The 14,492-nt window shown below is 44.1% G+C and overlaps 1 protein-coding gene across 1 annotated transcript in view; it reads right to left on the reverse strand.

Annotated features, from left to right (window-relative positions):
- bean1 (brain expressed, associated with NEDD4, 1) overlaps positions 1-14,492 on the reverse strand; it is a 103,400-nt gene that overhangs the window by 82,604 nt on the left and 6,304 nt on the right. The window contains exon 3 of the mRNA XM_072595832.1: positions 644-778. Within this exon, the coding sequence (XP_072451933.1) occupies positions 644-778 (135 nt within the window). The remainder of the gene's footprint in view (positions 1-643; positions 779-14,492) is intronic.

A 14,492-nucleotide genomic window follows, 5' to 3' on the forward strand; every position in this document is an offset into this window, starting at 1 on the left:
CATCATTCCTGATGAAGGGCTCTGGCCTGTCCTGCTGTGCTTTTCCAGCAACCCATTCTTGACTCTGATCTTCAGCATCTGTAGTCCTCACTTTCTCCAGAGCCTCTGGGCTCCACTCCAGATGATCTGTCCAGTATTACTCTCCAGAGGTGTCCACAAGTCAATGCAGCTATTCACTGGCAGCTCTTAAAGAATGGCTGATTGGCCAGAAGGCTGACTGCAACTGGGACCCAGTAGGACCCCTATCTCAGGAAAAACTTCGCATCTTTCAGACAGAACTGGGAGACTTTCCTCCCACAATCCAAAGGTGTGCAGGTTAGGTGATTTGGCCATGCTAAATTGCCTACAGTGTTCAGGGATGTGTAGGTTAGGTGCATTAATCAGGGGTAAATGTAGGGGAATGGGTCTGGGTGGGTTAGTCTTCAGAGGGTCAGTGTGGACCTGTTGGGCCGAAGGGCCTGTTTCCACATGGTAGGGATTCCATGAATACTGGAAAGAAACAAACTAAGAGGTTTCAATGAGGAAAGTGATAAAGAGGAAAGGGGTGAGAAAGGCTGGGAGACTGGGGTGAGTTTGATACTTATTTTGCTGTGGGTGGATCTTGGCACACAACGCGAGATGTAGTTTCAGAGACAGAACTTACTTGAACATATTAACTTGACGGAGGTGTACTCTCGGCCACAATCCTTCCGATACTGACAATGTAACCAGTTCAGGAGACACAAGCCATTCCCGCATTGTAGCTCTTCCTTCTTACATGGCAGGATGCTTTGTTCTGCTGATTAAATTAAAGGAGGCGGAAATTAATTGCACAGCAAAACTAGTCAAAGTCAGTTCCTGAACAGTACATCCTGACAGAAGTGCAGACACACATTCCTGCACAGAATTCCAATAGATGCAGCCATTTTGACTCACTCCCTTTGTGTAGAATTCCAGAACCAAACACATCAATACAGAGGAATCTGATGACCAAATAGTACTATCACTGGCTTACTGACCTTGGCTAATGTGCTGGGGAAATGGGTTCAACTCCTACCTTGGTAGCTGGAGGAAATTTAAATTACATATACAAATCTAGGACTGAAAAATAATCTTCATAATGGGACCATGAAGCTATTATCAATTAACATAAAAAGCTAACTGTCTCAATAGTGTTGACTAGGAAATCTGCCATCCTGATCAACTGGTATACTCCTGCCCCCAGGGGTGCTGTTTAATAAAAGAGTTTGCTTATATCTGAATGGCTACATAGCTCAAGGGCAATTAGGATGGGTAATAAATAGGTAAATTCATCCCCATTGTATTGAATGCCATTCCACTGTGTAGTATTATTGACCTAAGCATACAGCTAGCCTCAGGTTTTTTTTAAGTTCTGGCTGACTTTAAGACAATAATATATGTAGTCTAAAATATCATTCTGTAGATCAGGACGTGAGAATTGCTGAAAAAAAAAACACACACACACAACTCAATGAAACTTTATGTCTTGCATTCATCAGTTTAATCCCCAAGATGTAAGAATGTAAAATGAAAACAACATCATATATGAGATGAGAAGAGAGGCCAATGGTGTTGCCCCATGGAGAATCTATCAGTTTGCTGCCAAGCTTTGGTTAAATTTTAAATCGGTAGATTGACACTAATTCATCAAGGTATTGCCCTGAGGAATGATTCAGAGGATGGATGTCAGCTATCTTATTAAGCCGAAACAGATACACTGGGTGCACATGTTCTTTCTGTCTGGAAAGTACAGGACTCTATTAATATCTGCAGCTTCCAGTATATACGATGCACTGCACTGTGAGGTGAATGACCATCCCAAATTTCTTTGCACTCTGGACCACTTAGTAAATGCTGTTTGATTGCAGAATCACATCTAATATTGGGCACTTGTGGTTTTGCAAGTCCGTGATGGTTGAGTACAGTCAACCTACTTGCTGCAAACACCCAAAGACTGTTGAATACAAGCAGTCTTTGGGAGTTATAGTCTACATGTCTGGCATCACACTGACATTGAAATTCATATACCACCTTATTCAGTTGTCTGCTAGGCAGACTGTCTTTTGGTTTGACAGTAGCACCCTGTTAGCAGCGGACACCACTCATGTTGCTACTGCATAGTAAGAGCATGAAATAGCTATCTTTACCATTTGATCAAACATTTCAGAAACCTTACCCTTCCAGGTAATTTCAGGTTAACTGGGGACTTCAACAAATTTTGCACAATATGCAATGGGAAACAATCTGATCAGAGTAGCCATCATCCCGCAGGATGGCTTTGATGCTCCTCGTTTCAGTATTAAACTTACAGAGAGACCAAATAGCTCACAAGGTTGCTGAAAAGGAACCAAAATGGAATATGTGAACTCAACAGTGAATGAAGGCTTGTAGTAAATAATTACAGAGAAACCTCTGGCTGATTCACAAGTAGGATATTGAGGAAAGGGAGTTTATTTGCCTGCTCCATTTGACAAGTGAATTTGAACGCTGGGTGGCGCCCATTAAAACAAGTGAGGATATTCTCAAACAAATGAGCAGCCGAGATTCTAATATGGTAAATGTATCAGCTACTTGTGGGACATGTGTCAAGGATAGGAGGTTAAGTGTCGTTTCATCATGATGTATTTCTCATGGAACCTAGCACAGGTATATTGTGAGAGCTGGCAGTAGTGGGGACCTGTTGGCTACACCACCCATTTGGGCATGTACAGGGTCATCAAAACTGAACATGATTGCTTGCATTGCTGAGTTCATCACTTCAGGGGTGGCCAGTCTATCGCAACATAATGTATTGTTGCAGTGTAAAGATCTATGGTGTCCTTGAGTAATATATTGATGAATACGTAAGAACTTGGAACAGGTGTAGGCCATTCAGCCCCTCGAGCCTGCTCCGCCATTCAATATGGATCATGGCTGATCTCAACACCAGTTTCCTGCCCACTCTCCATAACCTTTTGACCTGTTACTAGTTAAAAAGGCATCTCTCTCCTCCTTTATTCAATGTCCCTACATCCACCACATTCTGGGGGAGTGAATTCCACAGATTCACAACCCTTTGAGAGAATTAATTCCTCCTCATCTCTGTTTTAAATCTGCTCCCCCTTATCCTAAAACTATGACCTCTCGTTCTAGTTTATTCCACATCAGGAAACATCCTCCCTACGTCAACTTCATGAAGCCCCTTTTAGCATCTTATATACTTCCATTAGATCTCCTCTTGTTCTTCTAGACACAAGCAAATGAAGGCTTGAATTGCTCAAATCTCTCCTCATTTCATCTCATGGAATTAATAAATTGAACTTATACCAGCAATGCTAAAAGTTGGGGGTGGGGGAGGAAGCACATTGACACTGCCTTAATGTTGACATGCAAGTCCCATTGGTCTTTGCAATTCTGAAAGAATCCTTCACTTTGTTAATGGAAAACTAGACCAAAGCTGGTTGCTGCGATTCACACAATTATTTGGCCAGTTAATGCTGGGTGGAACCGGACAGGGATACAATCCGGTATTGTGTATCTTCACAGACTCAAGGCTGTCAATGAATCCAGGAGGTGTGGGAGCAGGCAACAGATACCCCATCATTGGGAAACTCCCAGCTGAAGGCATTAAGCAATAACAACCCCCTCTACAATGCCACCAGGTTTTACTCCCCAACCCCTTCCAACCCACTCCAGGTGTGTGTGTGTGAGAGAAAGGTTGGTATAAAACTCCAGCTTATTTTTTTGCTGAATTCCTCATCCTGTTTCAGTGATCAGCAAGACTGCACCTATTCATGTGATTTATCTTCCACTACTTTTTTATCTCTGACCATATGGATTCTATTTTTGTCTTGCTGATAACTGCATCCTTTTTCAGCCCACTATTATTATCACAATCCTGAAGAAGGATGGCTTCTACACTTCCCTGGTTTCCTTCCGTCTATCTTTTCCAAATCGGTTATGCTGCGATGTTTTGTTCCTGGCCCTGACTTTTCTGTCACTGTGTCTCAGTAAACCCTGTTACATCTGGTTCCATTCCACAAATAAAAACAGAAAGTGCTGGAGAAGCTCAGCAGGGAGTGAAACGGAATTCTAAGCCAGATGTTACCTATCCCTGTTGGGTGTATTTTATGTGGGGAGGGGAAAGTATTAAAACATATCAGGTGTTGACTTCGCCGCCCACTGCAGGCTGCTCTCTTATTAGAGACAGAGGGCTGGTGGTGGTTGAACCAGAGGGTCACCATGCCTCAGACAAGGAGAAAGTTGAGAAGGAGAGTCCTTCAGGGTAACCTCAGCTAGTGCAGGAATTGAATCCAGGCTGTTAGTATCACAGAGCAGCCTTCCAGCCACATGAGCTAACCAATACCCACCTGCACAAGGAGAGAAGTGTGAGTGGGAGTCAGCCATTCATTATATCTGAACAAATCATGAAGGGCCAATTGAGTTTGTTAAAAGCTTGGACTCAGCCCAGTATTACCCTTGCCCTTGGTGTGATTGGGTTGGTGAGGACAGGAGAGAATAGCCTCCTTTCTATTAGCCAGTTCTTAAAAATGTGAGAAAGAAGGGACTAGAGTTAAGGTCAGTGCTATCCTTGAAGGTGTCCATTGCACAATGTGGGTTACCCTCCAGAACACAGTAAGATCCCTTCATTACTGTTTGCACGGACATTAAAACCTACCCCTGCACCTCCCTTCCAAAGATAGCCAGACTGGCCTGGACTAATGCCCTTTGCCTGTCGGGGTACAGGATGCATCATGGGATTGGTTGCAGTACCAGCAGCAGCCACTATGGAGCTCTGGCATTGCTGGGACAGCTGGATTTGAGAGTCCATCCCAGAGAGTGGGATTTCCTGTTCCTGAGGGCAGAGACCTGACTCAGCATTAATCTAACTGCCCAAAACATGTTCTGGCCACTTGGGGCAGGCTTTTCCTGGGCTGTTTGGCTGCTTTGGTGTTGGGAAAACCATGTGTTTAGTGAAACAGACACCTCCAGTTCCACCATTTTAATTTTGACTCATATCTAATTGATTTTCCTCTCACTTTATGCATCATTTTAGACCTCCAACTGTATCCCTATGCTATCCTCCCTTACTTTATCCTTTCTGACATTCTCCCATCCTGTTGTGTTTACATTTTGATTGCTTACGTCTCTCATAGACCACTTCCCTCATTTTGCTAGTGTTAAGCCTTTGCGCCCTCCCTCTTCACCCTATTCAGTCAGACATGGGTTCCATCTGGTTCAGGTGGAGTCCATCCTATTGGTAAAGCTGCTTCCTCTCGCAGTGTCCCAGGAAAATGAACTCCTTTACTCCTAAATCAGCTTCTAAACTGTGGGTCAAGTTTCCTGATCTGTCTGCTTCTACGCCAGTTGGCACATGGTTTGGGAAACAATCCTGGAGATTATCTCAGCTGGGGGTCTACCTTTTAATTCTGAGGCCTGACTCCGGGTAATCATTCAGTTGAAAATGTGTTGCTGGAAAAGCGCAGCAGGTCAGGCAGCATCCAAGGAACAGGAGAATTGACGTTTCGGGCATCAGCCCTTCTTCAGGAATGAGGAAAGTGTGTTGTCCTGAGCTAGGGTAGGTCTAATTGCAGGGAATGTATGTAGCGGCGCATGGCTGCAAGCGTGGAGCGAAGGATCCGGAGGGAGGTCTGTTGCTGGAGGCTTCGGATTTGTTGTAGGTACTGGTTGTCCTGGTTGGGTCCAAATTTTGTTGGTTGGAACGTAGTCCGGAGTCCGTGCGGGGTCAGTCGGTTCCGTAGGCAGGTGCTGAGGAAGGAGATGTGGCTGTGGTAGCGAGTCTGTTTGAGAACATGGCTGAAGAGCTTCAGTGCAGAGGAGATGACCTGGGGGGTGCAGTGAGAGAGGGACTCACTGAAATCCTTGTAGAGGGAGGAAGAGAGCTTCTTCGAGGAAGGCATCCTTATAAGAGGTTAAAATCTTCGAGGAGAAAGTGAGGACTGCAGATGCTGGAGATCAGAGCTGAAAATGTGTTGCTGGAAAAGCGCAGCAGGTCAGGCAGCATCCAAGGAGCAGGAAAATTGACATTTCGGGCAAAAGCCCAATACCCTTTGGGATGCTTGTTTCTAGCTGCAGAGGTGTCATCATCCACTTTCCCTCAAGCTTCAATGACTAATGCATTTCCATTCTGCTCTTACCCTCTGAGCCACAGAGGGATAATACAGATGCGTTCAATGGGTAGGATAAGTAGGTCAAAGGAATAGTAGGATATCTTGAGAGGTTTGAAGACTTGGTGTGGGAGGAGGCTTGTACAGAAAATAAGGAGTAGTACAGAACAATTGAACCAGGTAGACTGCTTTCTGAGTTGTTAATATTTTGCAAGTTCTTTCTGTAGTGTTCTATTGCTGTGTATTTGATGATGTGAGCGTGTTTACTGTTTATGCTCACTGTACCGGATTTCAGGAACTCCACAACTGCTCACGGAGGAGAACCTTCAAGTGTCCTAGAATTACTTAGGACCCAGGACAAGAGTAAGTGGTTGGGTGAGGGGACAATGGTGGTGATGGTTGGGAGTCACGGGGTGAGGGTGAAGTGATTTCAGAAGCAAAAGCAAGGAATTGCACCCCTTGCCCCATCCCTAATATCCTGCCTGATGTCCAGCCCCTCAATGAGGCATTGACTGACCTTTGGGATTGTGTATATTCCACAGGATCCAGGTTTATGCCTTAAATTGGCCTAACACCTGAAAACAAGAAGGTCTTCAGGCACCCAAAGGTAGTCATCATTCAACATGGCAGTGTCTGCTTCTCTGGAGAGGTTAGGACAATCTACCCCTATTACTGCCTCAGCCTCACCAGGTGGGGATGAATTTATTTTAGTTTAAACTATCACAGAGACACGTGCCTTCATCTGCAGAAAGGAATTATAGATAAACCCGCCACAATCCTACCAGACTGTAGGACTGCTCTCTCTCATTAGAGAGAGGGCTAGTGGTGCTTAAGCTGAGGGTCACCACACCTCAGGGGCTAGGTTGAGAAAGTGGGACTCTCATAGTAACCTCAGCCTTTTTCCTGCAGGCAATGTTCACATCACAAACCATCCTCACAGCCAACTGAGCCAACCAACGCCTCCCACACAGATTGTAACACATAAGCAAGGCACTAATCGGAGGAAAGAATCTGTATCATGAGGGGCAAAGTATTTGACAAACTAATGGAATTAAAGATGTCAAGTCACCAGGACCCAATGGACTGCATTAAAGGGTTTTAAAGAAAGTGGCTGCAGCGATGGTCAAAATATTACAGAACTCCTCAGATTCCAGGAGAGTTCCAGTGGATTGGAACTCTAATACCCCAAATCAAGAAGGGAGCGAGACAGAAAGCAGGAAACTGTAGAACACTTAGTGTAACATCTGTCTTTGGGAAAACACTGTTAAGGAGGAAATTGCGGGACATTTAGAAAAGCTTAACACAATCAAATGCGGTTCTGTGAGAAGAAAATTACCTTCTACAAATTTGCTAATGTTTTTTGAGGATATAATAAGCAAAGCTGGTAAAGGGGAACTGAGAGATGAAATGTACTTGGATTTCCATCAGGCACTTGATCAGGTGCTACATAAAAGGATACTGTACAAGACAGGATCTCATGGAACTGGGAGTAATGCTTAGCATGGGTTGAGGATTGGTTAACAGATTACAGGGAGCTGGGATTAATGGTCTTTCACAGGTTGGAAACTAGTGGAGTGTCACAAGCATTAGTCCCGGGACCTCAATTATTTATCATCGGTATCAATGACATGGGGGAAGAGGGGGGTGGAGGGTAATGTATCCAAATTTGCTGGTGATACAAAAATAGGTGGTTGTAATGAGTACATAATGTATCTGTGAGCGGATGTAGATAGGTTGAGCGAGTGAGCATAAGTGTGGCAGATGGAGTCGAATGTAGGAAAATGTGAGCTCATGCACTTGCTAGGAAGAGTCAAGAGGGAGACTATTTATAAATGTAGAGAAATTCCAAATAAAATTGCTGCACAGAGGGACCTGGATGTTTCTGTACAGGAAACCAAGTATTAAGGCAGCAGATTGAATTTTGTCCTTTATTGCTGGGTGGGTAGAGTTAAAAAAGGGAAGCTTTATTACACCTGTACAAAGTGTTAGGGACGCTGCACCTGGAATACTCTGTTCTGTTTTGCTCCCTGTGTTTAAGAAATGACATAATGGCATTGGGAGTAGCTCAAAGGAGGTTCACTGGACTGATTCCTGTGATGAAAAGTTGGTTGATTAAGATAAACCCAACAGGTTAGACCTTTATTCGACAGATGTTGGAAGAATGATAGGTGATGTCATTGAAACATACAAGATTCTGAAGTGGAGTAACCGGGTAGATGTTGAAAAGATGATTGAGACGGGTTTGGTCAAAGAAACATGGAGAGATTATACAGGCTCAATGATACAACTCTGAGATGAGCACAGGAGCAGAGGGACATCAGGATTCACCTGCATGATTCTCCGAAGGTGGCCAAGCAAGTCGAAACAGTTATTAAGAAGGTTTACAGGATCCTTAGGTTTATAAATAGAGGCATGGAGTATAAAAGCAAGAAAATGATGCTATACCTCTTCTAGTCATTGGGTGGACCACATTTGAAGGATTGTGTTCAGTTCTGGGCACGTTGTTTAAGGAAGGAAGTAAAATCCCTGGAGAGAGGTCAAAGGAGATTTACCAGAATGATGCCAGGAATGAGGGATTTTAGATACAAGGAAAGATTAGAAAGATTGGGCTTATTGTCCTTAGAGCAGAGAAGATTTAAGAGGTAACCTTATTGAGGTTTTGAAAATGATGAACAATTTTGACAGGGTAAAGAAGGATATTCTATTTCCGCTGTTTGGTATCTGTACAGGAACTGAGGGTCACAATTTCAAGATTGCCAACAAGAGAGCGAGGAACGAGATGAGAAGGATCACAGAATCCATTCACTGCAGATAGAGGCCATTTGACCCATTGAGCCATCACAGACCCTCCCACCCAGACTCACTCTTCAACCCAAGTTCTTCTCTCAGATAGTGATTGACTGGAATCCTCTACCCCAGAGAGTTGTGGAGGCTACATTACAAAATATTTGAAGAGGAAGCAGATAGATGTTTGAAATAATGGGGATCTAAGGGCAATAAGGAGCTTAAATGAAAAAGGAATTGTGGCCTGGACAGACCAACTAAGATGTAATTGAATGGCAAGGCAGGCTTGAGGGGCTGAATGGCCTACTTCTGCCCCTATTTCTTATGTTCTTACCCATAGCTAGGATTTTGTTTTTCTGGTGACTGCATCAATAATTCTTGTAGTAATATTCAGTTAGTTTCTTCCCTCAGTTAGCTCACAGCCCTGATATGATCAACAACCAGAAAAAAAGATTCCCTGGTCATTATCACAGTCACAGAATCCCTACAGTGTGGAAACAGGCCCTTTGGCCCAACAAGTCCACACCAACCCTCCGAAGAGTAACCCATTCCCTTACATTTACTCCTGACTCATGCACCTAACCTACACATCCCTGAACACTATGGGCAATGTAGCATGGTCAATTCACCTAACCTGTACATCTCTGGGAGGAAACCAGAGCATCTGAAGGAAACCCACGCAGACACGGTGAGAATGTGCAAACTCCACACAGACAGTCACCTGAGGTTGGAATCGAAATAGAAATGCCTTCTACCCTCGCCAACCAGTGGAAATCATTTCCCTCCCTGTCTGCCCAAATAAATCCCATCAATTATGATATGGATAGATCTTACTGAGAGCTAGAATATTGGGCTGAATGGTCACCTTCAGCGCTGTTAAATGGTACGGTTCTAGCAGTGAGGTGTATGTCTCTGGATCTGTGAGGCACCAATGCTAACCACTGAGCCACCGTGCTACCCCAGTTGGTTTGTGGGAGCTTGCTGTGTGGGTAATGGGTGCTACACTAAAGCGGTGACTGCATTTCAGGAAGTGCTTCATCCGCTGCAAACACTCTGGGACATCTTGAGGCCCTGCAAGTTACTTCAGGAAGACAAATCTGCTTTTAAATTTCTAATTCATCCCATTGATTCATTACGGTCTTGGTGGAGTTTACTCAAATGGCAAACAATGCTATTTTGCTGTTTGTCAACAGCTTCAGAGGGCAGAGATTTATAAGCAGTGCCTGATTTGCTGCTCTGCTTCTCAGGTTTACTCAGAGGGATGACCAATCAGAGGTAGTTTCTGTCTGAGGAACTGCACCAGGCAGATGGGATTAGGTTAGAATGACATCATGGTTGGTGCAGATCTAGTGGGCTGAAGGGCCTGTTGCTGTGCTGTACTGTTCCTTTTTTATCCAGGGTGTCTCTGAGACAAACATCTCACTGCTAGAATTGTACCATTTAACAGCACTGAAGGTGACCATTCAGCCCACTATTCTAGCTCTCTGTAAGATCCATCTATATGATAATTGATGGGATTTGTTTGGGTTGACAGAGAGGGAAATGGTTTCCACTGGTTGGAGAGGGTAGAAGGCAAGTCTAGGACAAAGAGGCATTGTCTTAACGTAGTGAAAGTATCTTCCACACAAAAGAACTGTCTCCCCTCAAAAGGTGTTGGAGCTGGAGGTCAATTGAGAAGTTCAAGACCAAGATTTTTGGGAACCTTAAGGAATATGGAACCAAAACAGGTAAAAGGAGATTGAAGATGTCCATCATCAAACAGAACAATAGAACAGACTCAAAGGGCCGAATGGCCTCTTTCTGTTCTATTAATTTTTAGCTACCAACTTCTACCTGTCTCCTCTAAGTAGTGACTTCTGACGTGTGGATAGTTTTGCACGTAGCATATTCTATAGCTGTATTTTGTTATATACAAGCTAAGGACCTGAACACTGGCAGGCTATTTGATTGTAGAGAACTTCACAGTCAAGCCCCTGATAAACAGCTGTTTCCAGAAGTTATCAGGAGACTATGACCAGGAGTGGGAACAGCTCATCCTTTATTTTATCAGCGAACTGCCGGAAGGCCAGTTGTTGTAGAACCACTTGCTGAAGCTGGAAATGGAATTGATCAGCAGTTATGAGAAAACCAAAATCAATTAGAAAATAAATCCGTTGTTTTATGGGCCCGTCCAGTCGAGGTTTGACTGTTTTCTTGCAGGGGATGTGAATGTTAGTCCCAGGTTTATTGACTTATAAAGAAAGGGTGTACATTTATACAAGGTCTCTCACAGTGTTGGAATGACTCAGAGCAGTTCTCAGGCTCCAGCAGCCCAACCTAAGGCTTCAGGGAGATGAAATCCCACCATGAAAAGCTGCTGGAAATTAAATCCAATTAACCTTCAGTGGCAAGTTAGCCTTAATAATGGTGACCATGAAATCCAAAAATGTACAGGTTAGGTGGATTGGCCATGCTAAATTGCCCCCGAGTGTCCAGGGATGTGCAGGCTAGGTGGGTTAGCCATGGGAAATGCAGAGTTATAGGGATAGGGTAAGCGGTAGGTCTGGTTGGGATGCTCTTCATGGGTTAGTGTGAACTCGATGGGCCGAATGACCTGTTTCCACATTCTAGGGATTCTATGATTCTTCTATGATTCTATGAAATTATCATTGATTATCATAAAAACGCATTTCCTCACTATTATCCTTCAGGGAACTCTGCTGTCTTTCATGCAGCTTCCTATTCACAACAATGTGGTCAGTTAGAATGGCCCTGTGAGGCAGTCCATTCATGGGCACCAAATGCTGGTTTCAGAATTATAGAATCCCTATAGGGTGGAAAGAGGCCATTCAGCCCATCGGGTCTGCTCTGACCTTCTGAACAGCAAGCCATCCAGATCCAGTCCCCCAGTCTATTCCCATAAGCCTGCATCTACCATGGCTAATCTACCTAGTCTGCACTTCCCTGGATACTACACAGCAATTTAGCATGGCCAATCCTTCCTAACCTGCTCATCATTGGATTTTCACCTATCACAGCCATATCCCATGAAAGAATATTTTAAAAAATTGATGTACATTTTTGATTCTAGTCTCCGTTGTAATGTAGGAAATGAACAGCAAGCTCCCACAAATAGCAATGTGATGAATTGTACAGAAAGTGGTTTTAGTAATGTTGGTCTAGGAGTAGGAATAGTCCAGAATACCAGGGTAACTGTACTGCTTCTCCTCAAAGTAATGACCAATCGATCTTTCTCATTCATCTGAGAACAGGCAGAGTGTCAGTTTAATGAAAACAGCACCCCCTGATAGTGCAGCACTCTGTCAGTACTGCACTGGGTGTGCCTGTCTATTTTATATGCTCAGGTTGTGGGAAATCGTGTCTCCCTAGCTTGAGTTTTTAAAAGAAGTAATGAAGAAGATTGATGAGGCAAAGGGGTGGAGGCAATTGATATGGACTTCAGTAAGGAGTTCTACAAGGTTCCTCATGGTAGATTGGTTAGCAAGATTAGATCACATGGAATACAGAAAGATCTAGCCATTTATATGCAGAACTGGCTCAAAGGTAGAAGACAGAAGGTGGTGGTGTTGGAGGGTTGCTTTTCAGACTGGAGGCCTGTGACCAGTGGAATGCTACAAAGATCAGTGCTGGATCCACTGCTTTTTGTCATTTATATAAATGATTGGATGTGAACATAGGAGGTATAGTTAGGAAGTTTGCAGTTGACTCTAAAACTGGAGGTGCAGTGGACAGTGAAGAAGGTTACCGCAGAGTACAACAGGATCTTGATCAGATGGGCCAATGTGCTGAGGATTGGCAGATGGAATTTAATTTAGAGGTGTTGCATTTTGGGAAAGGCAAATCAGAGCAGGACTTCTACATTTCATGGTAAGGTCCTGGGAGTGTTGCTGAAAGAAACAGACGTTGGAGTGCAGGTTCATAGCTCCTTGAAAGTGGAGTCGCAGGTAGATAGGATCATGAAGAAGGTGTTTGGTATGCTTTCCTTTATTGGTCAGTGCACAGAGTATAGGAGTTGGGAGGTCATTGCTGTGCCTGTACAGAATATTAGTTTAGCCACTTTTGGAATACTGCGTGCAATTCTGGTCTCCCTGCTATAGGAAGGATGTTGTGAAACTTGAAAGGATTCAGGAAAGATCTATGAGGATGATGCCAGGGTTGAAGGTTTTTAACTATAGAGAGAGGTTGAATAGGCTGAGGTTATTTAACCTGGAACGTTGGAGGCTGAGGGGTGATCTTTTAGAGGTTTATAAAATAATGAGTGGCATGGATGGGATATATGGACAAGATCTTTTCTGAAGGGTGGGGTAAGTCTAAAACTAGGGTGAGAGGGAAAGATTTAAAGGAATCTAAGGGATAACATTTTCAAGAAGAGGGTGGTGCGTGTATGGAATGAGCTGCCAGAGGAAGTGGTGGAGGCTGGTACAATTGCAACATTTAAAAGGCATCTGGATGGACACATGAATAGGAAGGGTTCAGAGGGCTATGGGCCAAATGCTGGTAATGGGACTAGATTTATACTGTAGAGGATATCTTATTGGCATGTACGAGTTGGACCAAAGGGTTTATTTCCGTGCTGTACATCTCTATGACTCCAAGACTCTAAATCCCTGGGAAGGAACTCCAATCCATGCATGCCTGACTCAGAGCTGAGCATGCAGTGACCCTGCCACATTTTGCAAAGACAGCACTGAGGTTAACAGATAATGTTCTCGCCCTCAATGAAAATGGTTACGGCCACCTCTGCAAATCACCTCACTGCTCTCTTGCAACTGCTATTCTGCTGTGGAAACCTTCATCCATGCCTTTGCCACTTATATACTTGATGACCTGGATGCAGTCAGTTGTCCGTAAGCTGGTTTTTGACACCAACAACATAGATTTGATTCCTCTCTCAGCTCAGGTCACTATGAAGAACCCACCTTGTCCAACTTACCTGAGGCATAATGACTGGTAGTGTTAAACTCCTCGCCAGCCCGTTCTCTCTCTCTCTCTCTCTCTCTCTGTTTTTCTCTCTCTGTCATGAGACACATTCCTGGACAACTTTACATCCATAACTCCTTACAAACCTGAGCTCATCCAAAACTCTGCTGCCTGGGTCTTGAGACGCACCAAATCCTACACATCCATCCCACACAGACTCTGATTAAAAGTCAATAGATGTGAGGCTGATAGAGCACAGCAGGTCAGACAGCAACCGAGGAACAGGAAAGTCAATGTTTTGGGCTGAAATGTTGACTCTCCTGCTCCTCAGATGCTGTATGAGCTGCTGTGCTCTTCCAGCCTCACATCTACTGACTCTGACTTCCAGCATCTGCAGTCCTTACTGGCTTCTGATCTAGGCTTGAAATGTTAGCTTTCTCCCTCTCCATGGATGCTGCCTGACCTGCTGTTATCTCCAGCGTATTTGGTTTTCAGTAGATTCCAGCACTGGCAGTAATATGCTCCTACACGTCCATCACTCCTTAACTCACTGATCTAAAGTCGCTCACACTAAACCAGCACCTCTAAAGTAAAGACACATCTTCATGTTTCAACCCTCCAGTCTCTTGTGTGCATTAGCACACACACACATATCGACACGCACGCGCACACACACACGCA

This window comes from Chiloscyllium punctatum, chromosome 26 (assembly GCF_047496795.1).
Source record: "Chiloscyllium punctatum isolate Juve2018m chromosome 26, sChiPun1.3, whole genome shotgun sequence".
NCBI classification, from domain to species: Eukaryota; Metazoa; Chordata; class Chondrichthyes; order Orectolobiformes; family Hemiscylliidae; genus Chiloscyllium; species Chiloscyllium punctatum.